The 20,032-nt window shown below is 34.8% G+C and overlaps 1 protein-coding gene across 12 annotated transcripts in view; it reads right to left on the bottom strand.

Annotated features, from left to right (window-relative positions):
* The window catches only part of ZNF385B (zinc finger protein 385B), a 374,516-nt gene that overhangs the window by 19,342 nt on the left and 335,142 nt on the right, over positions 1 to 20,032 (bottom strand). For all 12 annotated transcript variants that reach the window (XM_012785825.2, XM_076005718.1, XM_012785822.3 and 9 more), the window contains one exon: positions 11,280 to 11,442. In XM_012785825.2, the coding sequence (XP_012641279.2) occupies positions 11,280 to 11,442 (163 nt within the window). The remainder of the gene's footprint in view (positions 1 to 11,279; positions 11,443 to 20,032) is intronic.

Genomic DNA, 20,032 nt, shown 5'->3' on the forward strand with positions numbered 1-20,032 from the left:
AGCCAGGCTTCTTAGGAATATTGCTATCTGGAGACTTATAACTGTGTGACTGTGATCATGACAGCACTGAGCAAGAAATAGACATGAAATTGCATTGCAAACTGTGAACATCACAACTGTAATACAAAATAAATGGCTAAGAGTTTCTTAGCCATCCTATCTGTGCCCCATGATATACAAACCTCATCAAGGCATAAGAAATTGTTATAAAAGTAACATAGGATATGGAGAATAGAGAAAATAACCCATAATACTGTCATACTAAACAGGAGTTTTAACCTGGGCTCTGGGGATTTCCAAAGGGCAGATTAATTCAAGGGATCCAAGAACTTGGATAACAAAAAACATCTTTTTAAAAATTGATCTCAATTGCAATTTAGAATTTTCTTCAATTATAAATGAAAGCGACAAACTATAGCAGTCCTAGCAGTACCTGTAACTTTGTCATGAATACAAATCAGATATACTTATCAGACATTGCAGTTGTCATAGAATGCTTGAAATATTGTTTATACTCATCACCACTTCAAAATTATGACAGATATTATTAGACCCACTGCTAGACCTTATTTAATGCATTATTGCCATAACATATATCATTACAAAAAACTGACAATTGTATTTCAATATAATTGGTTTTCTTTGTATTTTATATTTTATAGATTTAAAAACACCTGGTCTGAGACCAAGCTTCACTAGTCAGTCATAGGAATTGATGGCATGAAAAGAGATTAAGAACCTCTGCATTTATGACCATCATTGCATTCTGCTTTCATTTCTGTCCTTACCCATCATTTCAACCACTCTCTTACCAACATCCTAAATTCCCTTTCTTGTACCCAAGTGTCCTTCATTGCATGAGTTATTTAAATAGGTATGCTTTCACATCTCAGGTCCTATGAAGTACTGGTCTCTCTGATGAGAATCCTCTTCGCCCCCACCCCTAAACCAGGGCCCCTGTTTGCTTGGCTAATGTCTCATCTGCAGCCACAGAGAACTGAAATCTCCTGCCCACGCCTACTGTCCTTCCCAGACGAGGTCAGTGTCATCAAGCTTGTCATCACTTGCTCAGTGACTATCCTTCCAGACATGAAGACAAGACTATCATGAAGACAAGACTATCATGAAGATAAGACTCAATGTGTCTGATTCACCATCATATGCCCAGTGCCTGGCATGATGGTGGGTATTCAGTAGGGGCTCAATAAATACATTGAAACATATGAATAAATAAACCATTTTATAATTTTTGATTTAATATACTTTGGAACTTTTTAATTTAATATATTACTAGCTTTTTCCATGTTGCTACTTTTATTGACTTTAAAGCTGCATAATACAAGTATTTTATTTAAGTAATTCCTCTAGTACTAATGATCTTGTTTCCATTTTTCATTAATACAAATGCTACAATGGACATCTTAATACACAGTATTTTATTTTTCTTGCTTTGTATTTAGAATTATTTCCTTGATACAGATTACAGGAAGAGGAATTAACTGGCCCAATGGAATAAACATTATTATAGTTCTTAATTTATTCTATGAAGTTGCCTTTCAAAAGGGTTCTCTCAATTTAAAATACCCTAAGTAATATAAGCAAAATAGCTGCTAAGGATTTTTCAAAGTACTTAAGAAACCTTTTATTGGATATTAATCATTATGTCTCATGGGCTACTAACAGGATTGGGTAAAATTTTGGTTGAAAGAAATAAACAAGTAACTCTTCTGAAACTCAAAATGCAGTATATGAATTTCCACATTGAGTAAAATGTATTTACTTGTTAACAGAGAACTAAGAACAAATGTACTGTGCTAGGGAAGACAAGTTATTTTAACTTAGATATGGCCATTTTACTAGTTAAATGGGCAAAAATCATCATAAGATACTAACAGACATTCAAATATTTGAAGGAAAGAAATAAAATAATCTCTATTGTGATAAAAACTTTGAGCATTTATGTCATTTCATATCTGAAAGAAAACAAAGCATGTCTTTTCTAGAGGCTAAGTAATTAGTAGCCAAAATAAATACCAAAAATCATACACCAAGAAAATTTTTTTGCAAGAAATTGGAAATAAAATATATGGGGTGATAAGTTTTTCCTTTTTTACTGATAGAAATGCCAGCAAGAACTTGTTAGGCTGGGGCGTGTTTCTCATTTGGATCACACTCTCCTCCCTAATCCTTTCATTCCTGGCTCCAGGCAGGCCAGCTTCTCCACTTGTAGCACCCAATTTTCTCTCTCCACAGATGGGGAGATGGGATGTGTTGGGTCATCCCAATGTACAGCTATGTAGGTAGCTATACATAGAGCAACCTGTCAACCTGTAGAATAGGCATCCGGCTCACAGTGTCGTCTTGCTCTGTTCACATTCTAGGGAGGGCACCAGAGCCTCCCCTATTAAATTCCACTTACTGATATTCATTTAATATGTGCTGTGTGACTACTGTGTGCAAGATGGAGTGCCAGAAGCTTCCGGGGACATAATGGATAAGACACATTAACCAGTGGAAGGATGAGTATAAAGACATTTCCTCCACTACATAAAAAGGTAAGGAAGACCAAAAGGGTTCTTCCACATCTTAAGTGTCTCACTGGGACAGTCAGACTCATGAAGCCATAATGTCCTGAAATGAAAACACAAGTTCAAATAATTACTGTGTGGTAATAAAACAAACACATAAAAAGGAATGTAAGTGCAGGTCACTGTTGCATGCCGGCATGGCATTAAATGATTGTACAATCAAAATAAGGAAAGGGCCTAGATATTTTTTTGAACAAATGGTTGCTTTTTATGGCTACCATTTATTGAGTGTCTGTTATGTGGTATGCACTGAGCTGGGCACCTTACATTTATTAGCTTATTAATCCCAACAACAGCCCTACTAGGTATGTATTGGCACTCTCATTTTATAGATGAGGAAATAGAAGCTCAGTGAGCATCACTTAATGAAGGTAATGTGAGATTAGAGGCAAAGCTAATCTGTCTGACTTCAAACTCAAGCCCTTTCTGTTTAATACTATGCTATAGATAGAAAGTACATAAATGGTACTCAAGAATTATACCAGTTAGTAGATCCTTATACAGAGCCTCTCACAACCTATTTTTTTAAAAAACAAAACCAGTTGTAAAATAGGGTGGGGCGGGGAGGAAACAGCACACCTTTCTGAGATGTCAGACTTCTAAAAATGTCATCTAGTGAAAAAAAGTCTCAAACAGCTGTCAAAAAGCAAAAGCAGTAATGTCCATGAACCTTCATCCAAAGGTAGCATATCATGGTAGTACATTTGAGGGACTGTCCAGATGAGACTCTGGCCTTGAAACTACCTTCTAACTGAATGACTCTGGGCCATTGTTTCCCCTCTCAAGGTCTCACTTTCCAGTTTCCATCAGAACACTGTTATAATCATTAAATAAATTAGTATATATAAAATATTTAGCATGGTATCAAGCACATGATGATCACTCCACTACATGTTAATTATTAGTAGTATCAATGTTAAAACTGCTTTTTGTATACGTATAACAGGCTTGGCTCTGTTCTTCTAGAACATAGGATATTAGGTGCAGTATAATGGATGATGATGACAGCTGACCAGTGTAAGAGGCAGCTGTCATCTCTCAGTGATAGAAGAAAGAAGGGTAGCTAAATCAGATACCATAGGAGGACCAAGAAAAAAAAATCTGTAAGGACATCAATAACAGGCATTTCTATTATAATTTACATTTTGTGAAGCTCTTTTACAATCACTTTATTTGACCCATACAACCCTACTGTGATGTAGGGAGGGCATTATTTCCACTTACAGATGAGAAAAGAGTGGCTAAGAGAATTTACTGCCTTCCCTGGAGTAGCAGCTGCTCTACAAGAGCAAAGAGTACCATGGTTTTGAGATGTCCTATCCAATACAGTAGCCACTAGCCTTGTGTAGCTACTTAAAATTAAATAAAATGAAATATTCTATTTCTCAGTAGCACAAGGGATGTTTCAAATGCTGGAAAGCCACATGTGGCTAATCACACATGCACTGGACACACAGATTTTAGACCATTTTCTTGATCACAGGATATTTTATTGGACAGTGCTGGTCTACAGAAATGAGAGCACCAATCCACTACTGTGTAATATTATGCCTGAGGTGAATTTAAGTCTCAGAGAAAGGAGTCAGGGAAGAGGTATATACTTTCGAATTATTTCTGTGAAAATCACTTTAAGCTTTATACTATAAGGCTAACTTTGTGACTATAAACATCATCAGAATCAGACCCAGAATCCCCCAAAATGCCTAGCACATGAGCCCTACCCACAGAATCTACAAAGTAAGTAGCTCTATTTGATCATCCATCCATGTCAGAATAATATGTCACTGTTAGAGAATTCTTGAAGCAAATAAGTGGAATGTCATAAAAATATAAGTAATAACCTCTGTTGAAATCTCAAGGGCATGTATGGTAACACATTTACAAAATTATTCAGTGTACATACAAAGTCCTTTTATATTCCAAAATCTTTTTAATGCAGAAAGGTTGTAAATAAATGTAATCAAAATATATGAATCAAAAGACATAAAATAAATATGACTGAAAATGAGAAAAGTTTTTAATAGTGATATAAGCTTTAACAAGGAGAAATCCAAGGTTTTGCTTTTGGGAGTGGTTTATAATATATGCCCAGTAAATCATAAGTTAACAGATCTTTAATAAATCATAAATCAGTCTCAACTTTTGGTTCATTTTTTCTTAGAGTAACACTAAGAAACAGCTTTCAAAAGTGGAGAAATTAATAATAAAATGTTCAGCATTATTTCAAAGCAATATAAAATGCTCAAAAGTTTCAGAAGTTAGTTTCCTGAGAATGACAAACTCTTAACTACCTAAGAATCCTCAGCCTTGCCTGGACAGATGCTATTGTCAAATTCAAGGTGCATGGGCAAAGATGGAGGCAGTTCCATTTTTTAAATTGACTTCGAAAGTCTTAATGATATATGTACATTTCATGAAAATATGAGCCTTAGTATAATGGTCTGTTCTCTTTAGACAGATGGGACTCATTTATGTTCTACATGATTGTACCCCAGAACTTCAGACTTAAGATGTTTGTCATAAATATAGTTAATCTATTATTTTATGAGGGATATTAAATTTCAGCCTCTTGGATTTGGATAGATGTATGCCAAATTTATGATGGTGCTTGTCTATAAATGACAGATGCTGCCAAAGCAGAAAACTATCATTTTCTTCTATTCAATATCACAAGGTCCTGTTGCTAGAGACAGAAAGGGATGGAGAGGCAGTTAAGAAGACCTTGCTGGTTAATTGATGGAGTCCTGTGGGAGTCAGTGGAAATGAGAAGTTGTCAGTTGGAAAACTTGGCCCTATTTGTAACAACACATAAAAACTATGAAACACATAGAGTAACCTATAAAAATGACGAGGCGAGGGTCTCCATTTATATCTTTGGCAGGAAAACTCTTTGACAAAATTGAAAATACACTTTAATATGGCAATAGGGTGTCCATAAAAAGTGGAACTGTAGCCTTTCCAGGCAAATCATACTGATCTACTAGTTGATAACCACTCTGGGTTCACACCTGAGGAATTGCCACCATGCAAAAGCACAACATGCTGAAAACGAAAATGAGCAGTTTTGAGGTGTTCTCTTCTCTTTCCCCCCTTCTTAGGTCTTTTCTAACACTGTTATCTCACAGTCTCCATAGGCCATGAGTATGGGATTAAAAAAGCAATCTTCCTGCCCTCAGTGGAAATCTTTTTGATGAAATGATTCGAAGTTCTCCTGAAGATGTGCACAATGTTTAAGATAACCCACTGTACCCTTTTGGAGGCAGGGCAAGGCTTCTGCTATCTTGGCAGTGGCCTTTCCCAGTGTTAACCTCTGTCTTAGTGAGTATATTTGGCTGTAGACATGCTAAGCCTATGATTGTCAAGCTGGAGCTTTGAGAAACTTTGTTATTTGGCATTTACCTGAAATGAGTGTTTTTATTCAAATTTGCCCTTGCAAAGACTTATAACTTCTAAAGCTTCATTCTATAACAGTTAAACATTACAGACAATATACTACGTGGGAACTAAGGACTATCAACAAAACAAAGCCTTCTAATGCACCTTCACTGCCACAGCTCCTACCAAAAAGTATCAACAGTCAGCAAGCGATTTAAAAACAATAGATGGTCTACTCACTAATTCTTTAAAAAGTGTTTGAAATTGCCTACTGGAATACTTGCATTTGCTCCTCCAAGTCAGAGTTTGGAGGTAGTTGGAATTATGGAATAAGCATGGAACAAGAAACTCTTGAGTTCCCACTCTGACTCTGTTGGGATTTGAGTTGTGCGACTTCACATAAGCCGCTCAGCGGTTCCAAAACCCAGGTTCTTCATTGTTACTATATTTGAGGGAGTAGCTTGAAGGTGGTGACTATATATTATTTCTCTTTATATTCCCAATATGACAACATGGTAAAACGAAATCAAAAACACCACTAGGTTGGAAGTTCTTTGAGGGCAAGAAAATGTCCTTCTGTTCATTGTTGCACCCTAGAGTCTGGCAAAACATACAGATATACTATTTAGTATACATAATAAATATTTGAGTGAATAAATGGATATCAAGTTTATTGCATGAATGAATAAAATAATAAAAAATGAATAAAAAATAATGAAAGATATTAATTTCAGCCCTACCCATCACAGGGTTGAGAGGGTCATATGAAAACATATCTGTGACTAGCTCTTATAAACTGAACAAATTTAAGGTGTTCCTATTGTCATATTTTAAGCAGAATATGCTGGGTCCATCATCTTTGTTCTTAACTGCATTTATATCTATGGCATTTTGAATCATTCCATATGCTTTTGTCTGTTTAGACAGCAACTGATTAAAGGCTGTTTAAATAGCTTTATGTACTTTAAACTAGAAATGTATTTTTCTGCATCTTGATATGCAACCAATTTTTTAAAAAATCCAGTGCTAAAACCCAGACATATGGACTATTAGGTTTACTATCACAATATTTTATCATTAGGTTGACTATAATAATATTTTATTATTTTAAAAAAATAGTTTTTTAAACATTCTATATTTTTGAACCTGTTATGAGTTGTTAACGGCTGTCACAAAAGAACCTTCAGTTTGATGTATGGGATGTATTATCACAGGGAAGTGTGTTGTCTTACGGCATTATGACACTTGAACTCTACGGGGAAATTTGGGTAGAGTGTCTGGCCAATATGTTCTAGACATCTTCCTGAAGCTACCTAATGCTTGCTGTGTTTTGACCCCAATTCTCCCAAAGCACATTTTCCCTACCTCTCACTCTGTTTCAGACTTCCACTGATGTATCATTAAAAGTTGGGACATATCCTAGGAGACCATAAAGCCATTTCTTTGGATTTTACATTTAATTCTACCTCAACATCTAAAAAGTAATGCGACAGCTATTGTTACTTGACTGCCTTTAATAAATATATTTAATTTTTTAAAATGATACAGTTAGAATTTCTTATAACAAATAAAATTTCTGCTATTGTAGTTTAAATTTATTTTGTTTACTTACCTGAGAGAAAAGAAGAAAGCTTTCCATAATACCCTGAAAGGTTTATATATGATAGCTCCATTGTAACAAATCTCTTTGTATTATACAGATCCAGATGCAACATAGGCCAAATTATGTCTCCAAATATAATATAAAAGTGAGAAATGGTTATCCCAAGTGCCAAAATAGCAGGCAAGAAAGCTTCCCTAGCTTTTGGAAGATTGTTAGATCCCTTCTTAGAACAAATAATATGTGCTCCTGAGGAGCACAAAGAGGTCATCTGTGGGTTCCCTGTTCCTTGCCAGATACTCTGAATTCACACCTTGCCTTGACTGGCGTTCAGGGAATCCCAGGGTGCTGCTCTCCCAGAAGTTCCCTCCCTTCACACTCAGTTATTTCTTCTTCCTCAAAATTTGCTCTCATTGAACAACACTCTGTTGCCAAGCTATTGATGCTAAAACATGAGAATGGAAATTGAATTAGTCAATCCTATGGATGCTGTGAATGCCTGGATATTTGCAGTCTGGCAGCTGAGACATCAAGTGAGTAACATTTTCACTTTTCATTCAAATATCTAAGAATCACACAGATACTATGTAAGCCCAATTGACAGGAGCTCTTCATTCAGAAGAAAAAGACAAATGCTAGGGAATTTCAGTCTCATGAGATTTTCCAAGCAACTATGAATTTTACTGTGACTGTTATTCTAATCTTTGGCTGACTCTTCAGAGGCAATGTTGTCTGAAATAAAACATTTCAGTTGATCGAGTGTCACAATCACCATTTCTCCTTCCCACTCCTTTTCCTCTCTATAGTCCACCTAGACCTTTTATGAAGCACTGGTCTTTGTGTCTTCTGTTTTTCTAAAACAGGATTTTACATGAAATGAAAGCCAGATATCAACAAAAATCTAGGACTCTGACAAAGCTGTAGGAGCTTTTCAAGGATTTAGAAATAGGTGGTAGCATTTTTTAGACCAGATTTCCCACCTGGGCAAAACTTCTAATTTTCTAACTTGAAAATTCTATAAAACACATATGGGATAATTCTTGCTTACAATCTGGCATTCAGCTGAGGGTGATAAAAGAACATATATCTATTTAGCAAATACATCCCACTTTATTTTTAAATCGTGCCATCTTCCAACAACTTTGGCATTAGCTTTTGCAAATATAATAGAAGAAATAAAATATTTCATTAGTATTAATACTTATACAAAACATAGTAATTTGAATGACCCAACCAATGAATTATCAGTTAATTTATACAGATTTTGAATAAGGAAACATGGACAATGAGATAATCCCCAAATATAGGTGGTTTCTATCACTTCTAGTCCAAATCTGTATAGTCACATGGTGAGTGAGGTTAATACTGCTAGAGTAGGTACTGTGGGGATGAGTAAGGAAATGGCAGAGGAGGCAGACTGCAGGATTAAAGACTACCACATATCTACTGAAGAAGAGATGCTGTGGCTGCAATTTGTTTTCCTCTCCCTAATAGTTCTTCTAGATCTTAGTTCTTGTTCCTTGTTTGTATCACTACTATATTTGACCCTGGCATGTTCCAAATGCTCAGTGGGCAAACATACTGCTTAGGAAGTGTCTTTGTTTTACTGAGCATCTGCTAACATTTGAGTGTTTGAATAAGTGCCTTGAACTGTTACATTTTATTTCAACATATACTCATTGAAATTGGGCACCCTATAGTTATAAGCCATGCTATGACTATAACCCAGGATCCTTTATTTGGATTTTCTATTTCCATATTGTTCTTTCCTTGATTCTATCTTCTAATCTTTGACTTTTCCCCCTTACTTTCTTTTCTCTTTTTCTACACCTTTCCTTCTCCCTTTAATTATCTTATTTTTTTTTATTGGGTCTTCCCTTATTGATCCTTCTGTATTTTTGTTTTTGATACTTTTTTCCTGCTCACTATTTTTACTACTATCCCTAGAGCAAACTCAATTGCCAAATAATAATATAACTACAGTGGAGCATTGAGCTCACTCAGTAGCAATGTTGGAGCACTTACAGTACCTGTCAATTGTTCTACTGGCTCGAGTCACAAAATAAGCCGATAGAGTGACACTGACTTCCATTATTTCAACATTTTACCTATACATTCTGCTGGAGGTAAAGAGCATAATTCAGGTTATAAATGCTTTGGCAGAGTATCATTTTATAGAGAAAATGATGTTCTGTAGAAAACGAAACCAGGCAGGAAGTTAGGAGATGATAGTTCCTGCTCTTCCAAACACTGTATAAACTCCAGCAAGTAACCGCCACAATGCGTACCCTACTACAGCTTGCAATTTTGTAAAATGGAGGTAATACTTGATACTGTAGCTGATAAATATTGGTTAAAGAGTAATTAGATAATAGAAGTAAAAAGTCTTTGTTCTTTAGAAGGGGAGAAGTGCTACATAATAATCCAGTATTTATTACTGTATCTGTTTATCAGATAACATGATTTAGTGATTCTATCACATAAAGAACAAAAAATCCTTATTACCAAATTTGGGTTAGCTCACTCTTTCTAGGCTGCAGAGCTTTTGGAATCAGCATCTAGGGGACCTAATCAATAATGGTCCCTTTTTACATAGTCTCTTTCAGTGAACAGGTTTTCTGAACATTCCTCTTACTGCAATGGATTTGCTCTTTTCCAAAAGCCCTGGGCAGCCATGGGAAAGCATTCTTAAGCCTTCTCCTCAAATTCTACAATGATTTGAAGAGCAAAAGATAATTAGAAATGTGTGTGTTTCCTGCAATCGAGAGGTCCCTATAGAGAAAGTCAAACATTAAGAGAAAGGGACATATTCTTTTAGTCTCTTTTAACAGACACTGTTCCTTAATCAGACACTATTCCTTAATTAGCCACTGAAACAAGATGACATATCCATCATGGGCCCTGAGGGGCAGATGTGAGAGTGTGAAAGTCTATTAACCATCCAATTTCATGGTATCCATGCTGCAAAATGAATTTTTTCTCTTTCCACTGAATGAACTTACTCAGAAATACTGCTGATTCACTGGGACTATGAAATATAGGTTCTTCTTAAGAGGCACTTCCAGTAGTAACCCATTTCCATTTATACATAAAATTCTTCTGTTAATCAATGCATAACTTTGTAAATAGTTCCCTTAAAATCTTTAAGTTCCTTTGTAACTCTGAGGGGAAATCCACAAAGATCTTCAAAAATCAAAATCTTCTATTACTAAGCACACTTCCAGACTTATTTACTAATGCCACTCTCTCAGAAAACTTCACCCTTTTGCCCTTCACTGGGGTAAGAGAATATAAAAACACCTATTAGTAAACAAGTTTAAGAATTCTTGTACTTAAATATAGTAAAAAACCAAACATAAAAGGAATAGAAAGAAATAATAATTAACTCAGTATTTCAGATCCATTTCCTGATTTTTGTCTAAACACATTGTGACCAAGTAGCTTCCACTTATTTCCATGCATACATACTTTCAAGTATAGATATATATTTACACACATATATACTTAGATGTATATATTTAACAACATGGAATGGCAACATATCAAATGCTTAGATTCCGTGCAAACACATAATCCTTTTAGTGAAGGAAACATATTCATATTACAAAAATAAATCATGGAAAGTAACATGCAACAACTGAGGGGAGGAAAATGGGGGTTCAACGGGGGGAGTAGGAGAAACACAAAGAATGTAAAGAACAAAAAGTGTCATTGACCTGATTTGTCAGAGTTGTTGCCTGTGATTGGAGTGGCGGAGCAGCTGGGATTAGCCTTTGCGCTGTCCTTGGAAGAAACCATTTTGGGTTTATTTTTCGTTGCCTCTAGTGCTTTGACCTTCTTGGCATGTTTACTTCCTTTGTAGTGGGCCTCGGCCTGGCTCTACAAAGGAGAACAAATCAGGCTCATTTTTTGCTACTTACAAACACCACAATGGATGATCATGCAGGAAAAAAATACATTCAATCATAGATAGGCGCCACAGACATTTACGAGTCAGCACTTGACTAGGTTTTTGGCATTTAATGAAGTGGTAGACCAGTATTTGAGAGGTTATAGCACGTCAAAATCTTCTATACAACACAGAGGACCTGCATCTTTAAAAAATCCAGACATTAAGTAAGTGGACAAGAGGGTCAGGGAAAACTGTGATGAAGGTGAGCTTTGTCATTAGTGCCCTCCCACCAGTGCCCACTGGAGTTACGTTTCAAACATTTGGCTCGCATCAGTGGCTTTGAGTGTCCTACCAAAGCACGTGGGCATGACCTTCCACAACAATTTCCCTTTAGCTAAAACCCTGTCTCTCTTCTAGGCCCTACTCTGAGACCAACTGGTGTGACAAAACTATGTGTTAATAGATACTATTGAGTGGAAATGACCTGGCATTTTGGAAACATCTACATGTACTTCATGTGTCATTTTGATGACTCCAGTTCCAAGAACGAGAATGTAAGCCACAGGAAAGGTTAGGGATAATCCTTGTTTCTGATCTCAGATGTGATTTTGAAGTCAAAGCAGTTAGTGTTAAATTCATTTATACACAAAGCATATGTAGAACTATATCTATAATACTAGATCAAAAGGAAGAAAAAAGAGCAAGACAAAACACAAAACAAATACAACAAACCTAGAAAACATTTAGTCAATTTACTGACATTTGGAAAATTCCCCTATGCCTAAACAATAAGGCTTTTTATCCTTTTGGCATCTAGTACTAATGTACACATTAACAAAAGAATCTAAGTATAATCATTTAGGTTTTACCCTGAATAGACTCTGAGATTATATAAATATGCATTTGATAAAAAGAAATAAAATAAAACATATGGTATATTAGCTTAGGTATAAAAGTGAAATGGATGATAAACCTCAGATAAAAATGAGGAGATTTTGTTAGAGGATTTCTAATAAAATAATAACTTGTTTTACATCAATTTTCTTTAATATACTTGTATGTGTTTGAAAATGATTATATGAACTTTTCCATCCATTTCTCTGATAGGTGTGTGTGTGTGTGTGTGTGTGTGTGTATGTGTGTGTAGGTAGGTACAAGTGACAGTGGACAGAACAGGTTCTCTGTCTTTAGGGGCCATCGAGGCTTCACACATACATGAGATAACAAGAGTGATTCAGAACTCTCCATGTGCAAGGGTGAGCTAAAATAGCAAAGCATGCATGTTATGGGAGATATAGAACAACCAAAAAAAAAAAGGACCAGAGAGGAGTAATGTTAATGAAGATTTCCTAAAATTGGTAACTTTTGATTTGAGATTTGATGAAAGAGATCCATGTAAATTGGTAGAGAAAGTACATTTCTGGTGCAAGGATGCAGGCATAAGAAAGGACTGAGGCTGGAGTGCCAGAACAGTGAGGGATATGGCTGGACAGGCGCTTACTTAGGCCTCTTGGTAGAAGATCTTCAATGGGAGGCCCAGGAAACCAAATGTGTGGCTATGTGGAGTAGACCACCATTGAGATGAGATTCTCAAGCAGAGGCATGATGATAAAAATTCCAAATGGGGAGGATTTCTACAACAGCTATTTCTTACATATTTGTTTGCATAGTAGAGAAAAGAGATGAGACAGACAGCAAGGCAGCAGGGAGAATATGGGATTCTTTTGGTAAAATCATGAGTAGAAATTATGAATATAATAAAAAAGTCCTAATTATAATAATACTGATTTCTTGAAACCTTGGTTATTATCATTCCTGCTTCTGCCCTTTGCTTAAATAAAACCATTTCTCTGCCAACTACTAGAGATGAAGCACATTTCCAATATGCCACAATCAGACTAAGCCATGTAGGGCTGATTTTTGTGTCTTGTTGGAGTGTTTCTTCTGACTTCCAAGCTTGTTCCACTCCACCTCACCAAGCGCATATTGCTTTGCTGGCCTCAGACATCCAGCCATACCTGGTTTAGCAGAACTACTGATGGTACCACTTCAAGGCCAGTATCACTTCCAGATCTTGGTGGGGGATGATTCCACTTTATCCCAAGCTCATAAATTATGCTGATGAAGTTGTTCATGTCAAACATTATGGCTGATGCAATCACAGTGTCAAGGGTCATGCAGTGAGTTAAATATCACACTCATGTATTTGCTGTCCCATCCAAGCTGGAGCTTTGTGATAGATTTCTGTCACAGTCGGTTTTTCAGTGTTCCTTGATTCTACTGTGTTATTTCTTGTGGGGTGGGAGGCAGGAAAACAATATATTGCTGTGGTAGTAGTGCAATCTAGGGATAGGTTTTGGTTCTATATTACAACTAAAGCTATATTGGTGATTTCTCTAGTACATAACTCAGAATACCCAAGGTCTATAACCTTGTACTGACTATACATAGTACCTAACTTCCTGAATATCTTTTCAGAAATATCTTTTTAGATCTTCATTGACTTATCATTGCTCTTACTTGGTTTGCTCAAGGAGTTCTTGTGTTGTTTTCAGACTGTCAAGTTGAAAAAAATCCCAAGGGAGGAGAAAAGTGTAACATATTTTAAGTCCTTTATTTTTTAACAACTGAGAATAGGTAAATCCAACTAATATAGTTGGGTAATTATAAATTAAGAAACTATGCAAATAAAAATTCAAAATTTGATAATATGAAGTAAAAATAATTATTATTATTGAGCACTGTTTCAGGCATGATTCTATGTGTTTATGTATTTTAGTTCATTTAATCCTCATAATATCCTAGGAGATAAGTATTAATAACCAGCACTTTACAAATGGGAAACTAGGCATAGAGAAGTTAAATAACTTATCAAAAGTCCACACACATAGGTGTAAAACCCATAGTACATATGAAATGTTTATGAGTATTCCTATTTAATTATATAACCACACATTATAATACACACATACTTACACTAAGTTAACATTATAATTTTATTAGAAGTGAAAAATTATACACAAAGAAATCATACTGCTTTTAATAACTCAGAGAAGGATTATAACAATACTACATAAATTTCTATGAATAGGAAATATCTACTTAGTTCATGAGAAATATAGTAGCATAATATATTAGGTCTGATCCTTCTGAGAAGTAGCTAAGAAAGCTCTGCTTTTTAGGTATACAATAATTTCTACAAGATATCAGGAGACCTTCTAAAAACTCACTCACTTTTCCAAGGACACTAAATAGTGCAGTGTTACTTTAGTGCTCTTTGGCTAAAGAAACATGGTTCTCTAAATAAAACCTGCGAATACAAGATAAGCAGAGTTTCTTTCCCCCATTACTATTTCCTGGCATCACTACAGAAAGTTAACAGCATCAATTAACACTTGGGATCCAGCTAAGTGACACCTCACTGGATGCCAAGATGGAAAGAACTCTTCTAGCTATTACCCACTTTCCCTTTGAGTTCTGGGGCAGGGGAAGAAGTGCAGCAAGGGTTCTTAGCTTCTACTGACTGTCGTTTGGGGAAAAAGGAATAGAAGATTGTGAAATAAAGACAGAGTGGCAACAAGCACCACTCACTCATATTTGGCATCTTTCCAATTCCCCTGTGGTATTCCTGGTAGTGGCACTTTGCTATCCTCAGTACTGTATCTGAGGCAGTGTCAACAGCTTCTAAGTCCTGGGCAAATCTTCAAGTGAAACTGAGACACTGCTAAATAGCAACAAGATCAACCTGACTTTATTTTCTAGGAATCTCTTTAATTGAGTAGTCAAAGAAACAAGGACCAGAGCCAGAAAGCCCATGAATTGGGCAATACACATCAAGCTCAGTCAATAATGGTTCTTGTACTACTTCTAAGAGACTTGATTGGCCAAGCTGACTTACTTTATACCCCCATGACAAATCAGCAGACATGTTTGCCTAGCATAGATGGCTTGCTTTCTGCTTCCCTCCTACAGTGCTGCCGTGCCCCAAACTGGTGGTGATCAAAGAAACTTCTTAACAAGAATTGCCAGAATTAGAAAGAGTTGCCCAAATTACCATGCTGACCTTCACATAAGAATTCATCAGTATTTAGGTTCTTCTCTCAAGGCCACTCTGATAGTTTCCATTGGCAAGAAATGACATCATGGAGTTTTTTCTTCCATTAGTTAGTAAAGCCCTTCACTTTCCCAAATCCTCAACTCTCAGGACCTTACCGGTCCAAACAAAAAGATAAAGAGTGAAATAACTTATTTCTTTAAGAGCAAAAATGTAACAATCCTGAGAAATTTTAAAATTCACTGTGCTCTCATTTCTGGTTTTTACTTTATGTCTAATTTGGACTTTAGAAAGGTGGCTAGGATATTGAATTTTGACATTAAAATGTGTTAACTTTGTATGGAAAGAACTTTCCAAACACACCAACTCACAAAGTAGCAATGTCCCTTGAGAAAGTACTTAACTATCTATTTATCAACATAATCAATCTTTTTGCATTTTCAAAAGTAATTAGAATTAGTAATTTCTCTTCATTAAAGAAAGTGCATCAGTAAAACTACTAGCATCTGTTTTTTTTTTTCCTTGAGACCCTACATTCAATGTGTTAGGCAGTGTTATAGGGGAAATAGCAGAGGTCAGTTAATTTTCAGGAAAACACTATACACTAAAATGCCAAATAAAACAGATGTCAAATGAACTACCATAAAACAAGCCTAACTAACAAGGGAGAACATGATTATTTATTCTACAAAGAATTATTTAGTACCTGCCATGTGCTAGACATTGTAAAAGATTAAAAAAACAAAGACCTTCACTTGCAAGAATGGAGGTTGGAAGAAAAGACAGGAATACAAATAGCTGTAATCCAAAGCAGAGGGTGGAACTGTAAAATGGGAGGTTCAAAGAAACAAAGAAATGTGGGAGCCAGAGGACAAATAAATCTCTTCAGATTGGAAGAAATCAAGGAAGCTTCATGAAAAAGGGGTATCAGAGCTGGGCACTGCTACAGGGCAGGGTTCTGAAGTGGCAGAATCGAGAGGAAGTTATTTGGAGCAAAAGGAACAGCATGTGCTAGGGCACTGAGTCCTTGTACCATACAGGATTCTCCTGGGCACATCCACTTTTCAGCTTCACTAGAACACAGAGATATAAAGGGAACAACAGGAAAGGTTGCCACATCAAGCTACTTTGAAAATGATGATCACCTATAAAATGAAAAACATATAGTGTTTTACAATTAAAAATCAAATGTTCTATTTGTAGGCATCTTGTATAGAAAATAATCACAGCATAAGACGTTGCTATTACATCACAAATAGTTTATCTACTCCAAACTATAATCCTATAATAAAACAACTAAATTATTTATATTGAGGCTTTAAAAATTATTTGAGATAAAAGCAAAGCACTTAAAATGCCAGTTAAACAAATATATTAAGGAAAAAACAAAATACTACTGAGTAATAGCTAAATAATTACTTGAATTATTGCTTTAAGATAAAACTTTTTTTTACTATTAAAATGTTTTTTGCATATATTTGTATCGATAAGATCACAGACTCTCAGAGACAAAGCTACAATATAAGAAACATAAGATATACCCAAGAGAAAGGCTTACTTAATCCAAAGATTGCTAGTAAGTCTTTCTGCTGATATTTGCAATTGTAAGGCCTGCAATATCAGTAATGACATACTACTGGCTTTGATATTCACTTCATTCAATCCTTATCTATTAGGATCTGTTAAAAACAAAGTCCAGACAAAATTATAACTATTATGAGCTTTTTAGCTAAAAAAGACATAACGTCATTGCTGATTTCTAATTTATAGCTAGTAAAACACTATTGCTGCTATGGCCTATCCAGGGCCATCACATTTTATAATTCTGTGGGCCACCATTCACATATAGAACAAAATAAGTGGTGTTCTCTGGATTGTGCCATTCCAGACTTGTGCCTGTGACATTCTATGTTAACTGGCTTTATAATATACATCTAAAAAGCTCCATTTACTCTAAATATTTCTGTATTACTAAAGAGAAAGTAGTGGCTAAGAAGAAGATGATGTGTACTCTAGACTGCTAATTTCTCTTTGGACCAATTTAGATTCTATCAAAAGACAAAAGTAGAATTGTTGGGTTATAGCTGTTTTAAAATGCCACTATTTAATACATGAGCATTACATTCCTTCACGATATCAAAAAATTTCAATGTAGGCAAATTAATCACTTTTTAAAATGTTAATATCTTTAGTGAGAGTCAAACTAATTTTTCAAATGCAGCCTATTAGTCAGCTAGGAGTCTTTATGCTCATGTTTCTGGTGGATGATTCATTGGTAGAATCACTTTACACATAAAAACATAGAGAAGCTATGAATGGACCGAAAAACTGTAACAGAATCTACATGATGAATTGGAAAGACACCGCAGTTTGAATTAAAAATCAGCTAGAATATAGGAAAAAAGTACCTTTTTAAGAAAAGTGCTTTTAAAAATATAAATTAAAAATGATTTCCTAGAGTTCCAAGTGAACAAAATTTTGTCTCATTTTCCCAGTGAGCTTTATATTTCACTTTTAATTATTAGAAGGTAGATTATTAATTTTATATGATTTCCAGGAATCTAAGCTTCTTTGCCTAGATATTCAACTACATTTTATGTTACCAGTTTAGGGTTGAGTAGGGCAAGGTATAAAAGAGATAATTATTTGAGAATGGCTATATCAACTGTGATCTGAGCACAAATTCTTTAATTTGTTCAAATCTGCTCTCTCTCTCCTCCAGTTTTCTCCTTTATTTCAAGTTAAGTCATAAATAAAAATTATATTCTTTTAAAATTAAGTATATCATATCTATGTGCCAAGGTAAAGTTCATCTCAGATGATTAATTTCTTAATTCTTCATATTTATGGACACTGCAAATTATATAGATTGTATTTTGAAAAAGATTCCTTCCCCCACAAACCTAATGAAAGGAGATTTACATGAATTTTTCAACATAGATAATGGGTAATAAAATAATTTTTACTTAATGTCACAATTTAACATCATTACAATTTACTTAAGAATTCAGCAAGAAGTACCGGAGATGCTTAAGTTAGAAAATAAGACTAACTCTCTCCATGTTACATTACAATTTTAGAAGTTCTGAAGATATATTTACTATGTCTTCTGGATTAGGGGCCAATATCTGAGTCAGTTTAAGGATGAATGTGTATGTAATCTCTCCGTATGTGCACTAGAGTGTAAGTGAGGCAAGATGAAGTAAATGAATCCTGGTAAAACATGCCCTTAACCACTCTCTCAAATCATAAGAGATGGAGGGGCAAATCATGAACTCCACAGATAATGCCCTTGATAGGCCATGATCTCTGTTATTCCATCAGGGAAAATGAGTGCTCTGTGCACTAACATAATTTGAATGTGAAATAAATTAATTTTATAAAAATATTTAATTTCTCAAAGAATTATGCATATAGGGTTCTAACATTTTATAACTTCTAACTTTTGGAATTTTTATGAAGCACATGGATATTATCTTTTATTTTTATAAGATGACAAAATATCAAGAATACGAATTTGTTAATAATTACTTAATATTATTGAGTCATTTATTTTATGATTTCCCCAAAAGTATTTAAAAGTGGAAATTATTCACATCCCTCAAATTAATTTCACATTTTATATTAAACTGGGAAATTTCAGTTAATAATTATCAGTTACCTTGAAATATAAAGAAGGATATCTCAGAGTTTATAGTGATTTCACAGTTACATCCCACGTTGCTAATGTGTTCAAGAATGCTGCTGTCTTTTAGTGGAAAAATGGATTGCCATTGTGTGCTTCCTAAGAGCAATTTTTGTTACTCTATGATAAGTAATGCAACATAATTCAAGTTTACGCATTAAAACTGTGACTCTATAGCTAACTAATTCAAGCCTTCTGACAGTCTTTTAAATTAGGCTCCCAGGCTTCCACACGTTAATTTGTAATCAGTCCCAGAAGGTATTACACTTACTTTGGTTTCCATATTAAAGAAATACACATAAATGATGCAAAATAAATCTAAAATTAGAATTTGAATTGTGTCTCCTTATATATGATGAATAATATCCTTATTGTAGACAAAAGTGGCAAAGTTACTTTGAAAGTGCAATGCTCAGAAAATTGGTTGAAAAATAGCTTTGGTAATATTTTATATATGTTTATTATTTATCATTATGCATTTAAAAACCTGTTTCACAAAATAGGCTTTTGTAAAACTCATATTCCAAGCCATATACAAATTATTAAAACCCAGATGACATTTTATAATTCAAAATTGAATGAAATATGTAAATGTGAAAATTAATATCATGTATTTCAAAACATTCAAATATAAGTAAGGGAAAATAATGAAACTATATTGGTAGTAGTTGCTTAATCAACCTGAGTCATGCTAAGGCTGTCTTTATAGTAAAGTACCAGATCAAACTAGAAGCTTTCATTCAAAATTAATCTGATCAACCTTCCCCACATATAAGAGATTGGTCCACTGGAAGCAGAAGAAAAATGAAAATGCCTATAACTTTCATTCACTCATAAA

The sequence above is a fragment of the Microcebus murinus genome, chromosome 8, assembly GCF_040939455.1.
Source record: "Microcebus murinus isolate Inina chromosome 8, M.murinus_Inina_mat1.0, whole genome shotgun sequence".
NCBI lineage: Eukaryota > Metazoa > Chordata > Mammalia > Primates > Cheirogaleidae > Microcebus > Microcebus murinus.